Source organism: Malania oleifera, chromosome 12 (assembly GCF_029873635.1).
Source record: "Malania oleifera isolate guangnan ecotype guangnan chromosome 12, ASM2987363v1, whole genome shotgun sequence".
Classification (NCBI taxonomy): domain Eukaryota; kingdom Viridiplantae; phylum Streptophyta; class Magnoliopsida; order Santalales; family Ximeniaceae; genus Malania; species Malania oleifera.
In genome coordinates this window covers 66,213,739-66,217,248 of record NC_080428.1, presented here as the reverse complement: position 1 = coordinate 66,217,248, position 3,510 = coordinate 66,213,739, and the positions used below count along the sequence as shown (strand labels likewise).

At 44.2% G+C, this 3,510-nt stretch overlaps 1 protein-coding gene across 1 annotated transcript; it reads right to left on the bottom strand.

The window, feature by feature from the left end:
* Positions 1-1,456: 1,456 nt before the first annotated feature.
* On the bottom strand, positions 1,457-3,034 carry LOC131144081 (uncharacterized). Its single transcript, XM_058092461.1, has one exon. The coding sequence runs from the start codon at positions 3,032-3,034 to the stop codon at positions 1,601-1,603; it is 1,434 nt and encodes a 477-aa protein (XP_057948444.1). The 3' UTR covers positions 1,457-1,600.
* Positions 3,035-3,510: the final 476 nt, after the last annotated feature.

Here is a 3,510-nt window from a genome sequence, read left to right as displayed (position 1 = left end):
TAATTTTTACCGAAGGGTGTGAAATACCACCAGACAGTCCGGCTTCAAGCTGAAGGGTGTGACGACACCAGATTGTATTCCTTGGTTTGTGAAAATATTGGAACTGTTTTGATTGTTTTGACTATTGATTCATGCATGTTAGTGTATTATGATAACACTCAAATGCCACATACTGATTTAACATGTGTTCTTCCTCACTGAGAGGTGTCTCACCACTGCTGTAAGTACATTTTTACAGGTCCTTCGGGTAATCAGAATTAGCATCCTGGTGTAGGGAGCGTTGTGGCCGGTGTACCGCGTTTAGCGCTAGGTAAGTGCTAGGACTGTAATTTTGGTGAGTTGCCATTTTGGGATATGTTGGGCACCCGTTTGTACGTTTTGATAGAGCATTATGTCTGCTCTTGTATAGACTCTAGTATGGTACTGCATATATATGTATGGTTTTTTCGCCGCGTATATGATTGTGTTTGGATGTGTTTAGGGTGTCTGGGAACCCCACGGGGTTAGACCCTCATCCATTGTACTGTATCTTTGGGATGTTTTATCAGATACAGGGACATGTTAGTTACATTTTCACCCTTGGGTCCCATTTCGGGGTTCAAGGCGTGACAAAGTTCCAATCTTGTTTCTCACAAGCGGTCTAAGCATGTTGAGTTAGACTACCACTTTCTTTGTGAACTTGTTCTCATTGGCAAACTTTGTAAACAATATACGCCCTCTCATTTGCAAGTTGTCGACAACTTCACCAAAAGTGTGTCAAGACCTCTCTTTGAATTCTTCCGATCGAAACTTCATGTCTGTTCAAATCCGACGCTTAACTTGTGGGAGGGTGTTGAGGATCATGCTGAAGATCCTCTGCCTTAATTCTAGGAACATATTCTGAATATATTTTTCATTTATTTGTTCTTAAATTAGTATGTAATTGATATGTAATTATTACACACAATCCTCAATTCATTATAAATAAATCATACTCACCATTTTACAAGTATGGTGGTTTTTCAAACCTTCTCACAGCCTTTTGCATCTGAAGGCGAAAGGCGACGTCGAGGTCGAAGTCAAGAGCTTTGGCCACCTGTAGTTCTTGTTATTGCTCAATCAGCATGGGACATAAAAAAGATGTTGGATGAATCAGTATTTTTAGATAAAAAAATGCTACACCAAGTAGCGTTTTTTCAATAGCCACGTGTTAGTCAATAGGAAACTTGTCCAAATTAAAAAATATTGGTCCATCCAGTGTTTTTTTTTAATAAACGCTAGATGGACATTCGCTTTTTAAAACGCATCAATTTGAGGAAAACATTCCAGACGGAACTATTTTAAAATAGTTTTTATTAAAATAATATTAAAATAAAAAATTTTAAAAAGAAATTCATTATTATTTTCCTAATTTTCTAACTCTTAAATTCGTCCCTAAATACGGCTAACATAAAGCCTCCAACTTAAACTACACAAATGCCAACAAAAGCTTTTATTTTATTCATCCAATAGAAAAAGCAATCAACAGCGTCTCAATTTGAACATTAAGACGAAAAATGAAAACAAAACAAAACAAAACAAAACAAAACAAAATTTCTCACACAATAAATGCATTTGCATCTTACAAACGAAATCCTGTCCATCTCCTAAACCTCCTGAGATTGCTTCCTTCAGAAACAGCCATTCCAATCCCTGTTCTCCCTCCATTAATCCCAACACCTCTGTAATACAATCTCCACTCACCTTCAATCTGAACCAGACAAGGCGATCCTACTCCTCCCCCATCCCACCCATCTTCTCCCACCGCCTTCAGAACTTCACCACCATCTTCAACCCTCCTCCAATCCTTCAGCCCGTCGGAAGATTCAGCCAGCCCAATGCTCCTCTTCCCGCCGGTGGCCACCCCTTCATACGCCATCACGTAATTCCCATCTTTGCGGCTTCTCACCACGCGAGCATTCATCACCCCGAGCTCGTCAAAATCACCACTCTGCCCTCCTCCCATTATCTTCCCCAACTTCACCCATCTAATTCCGTCTCTGGATCTCGCAACCCCAATTGCGAATTGCCCATTTTGAAGATCGAACGAATGGTAATACATCCTAAGATCGCCATCACCGTGGACAACAACATTTGGTGAAGCAATAAAGGTTGAATCCCACTTGCCCTCTGCGCCCAATTCGAGCAAAGCTCCGCTGTAATGCAACCCGTCGATTCTAGCCCAATTTCGCCCATCTTGGCCGATCGCCAAACCTGGCAGAGACTTGAAATTTCCGTGACAAATCCTTACTGGGTTTCCTAAAGGGAAATCGGAATCGGATTTTTTCAGAAATGTAACCTCCTCTGAGCTGTAGCCGGTGTAGTAGAGCCAGTAAATGGCACTGGTAGCTCTGACCTTTGTGCTGGACATGACGACAACCTCGGAAGGCCTAATGCTATGGGTGTCAAATGCCCACCAGTCCTTACTGCAATTCATCACCGAACCAACGTGTACGCTGGATCGAGCATGGCCTCCGCCGCGCTCCCAGTGAATCCCGTTGCTGGAAACCGCCAATCCGATTGAATCCAAACCGGGGTTCTCACCGGACCTCCCGTGGTACCACATGTACCATCTTTCCTCCTCGTCGCCGATGAACCTTTTCACGACGGGGGACCCCACTTCAGCGCCATCCCAGCAGTCTGCAGGACCCAAATCGAACACCAATCCGGCGGAAAACGATGACGAATCCGTCGAAGAAGAAGACGAATACGGTTCAACCGAAGTGGGTTTTGGTTGTTCATGGGATTTCGAACTCGAGTGAGGATCAAAGGTAGAAATTTTCTCCGTAACTTCGTCTGTGTCGGCGTTTGGCTTCAAGGAGCAGCGAGCCAGAGACAGGGCAGAGTTTCTGTTGCTGCGGGCATAAAGGACGAGCATGTTTGGTCTGGCCGGAGGCCATGTTGACGGCGGGGCTATGGCAGCTGGGTGGTTCATTATTCTTCTTCCGGCGGCAGAAGCTGAAAGGACATTAGCGGCCTGCGTCGTCCTGGCTGCAGCTGCGGCGGCGGCGTCCATGCCCAGAGAAGCTGTGAAGAGATTGGAGGAGATAAATATCAAATGGCAAATGGGAAGAAATCAATGCGTCGTTTTGCTCAACTTATCGACTTTGGTGTGCTTGTTTAAGAATTGAGTGGGAATATGTGAAAATCTTCACGGACAGTGAGAGGAGTAGAGGAGAACAAAGGACAAAGGTGATGCGTTATGAGGAGGATGATCTTTAATGCCTTTGCCCAAAGGGAAAAGGAGAATGGGTATTCTTGCACCTCACGGCAAGTACCATCGGCCCATTCATTTTGTCCCTCGACCAATTCAAAATGGATAGGAATGGAAATAGGGCTGAGGTTAATTAAGTTAATCTTTTCTAACCCAATTAGTCCAATGGGCGGTCAGGATTATGTGGGCCTGTGTGAATCCAGCCCATTCATTTTAATTTGTTTGGGTTAATCCTCGGCCCATTACGACAAGCCCATCTCCGTCCAAAAGGCAAACCC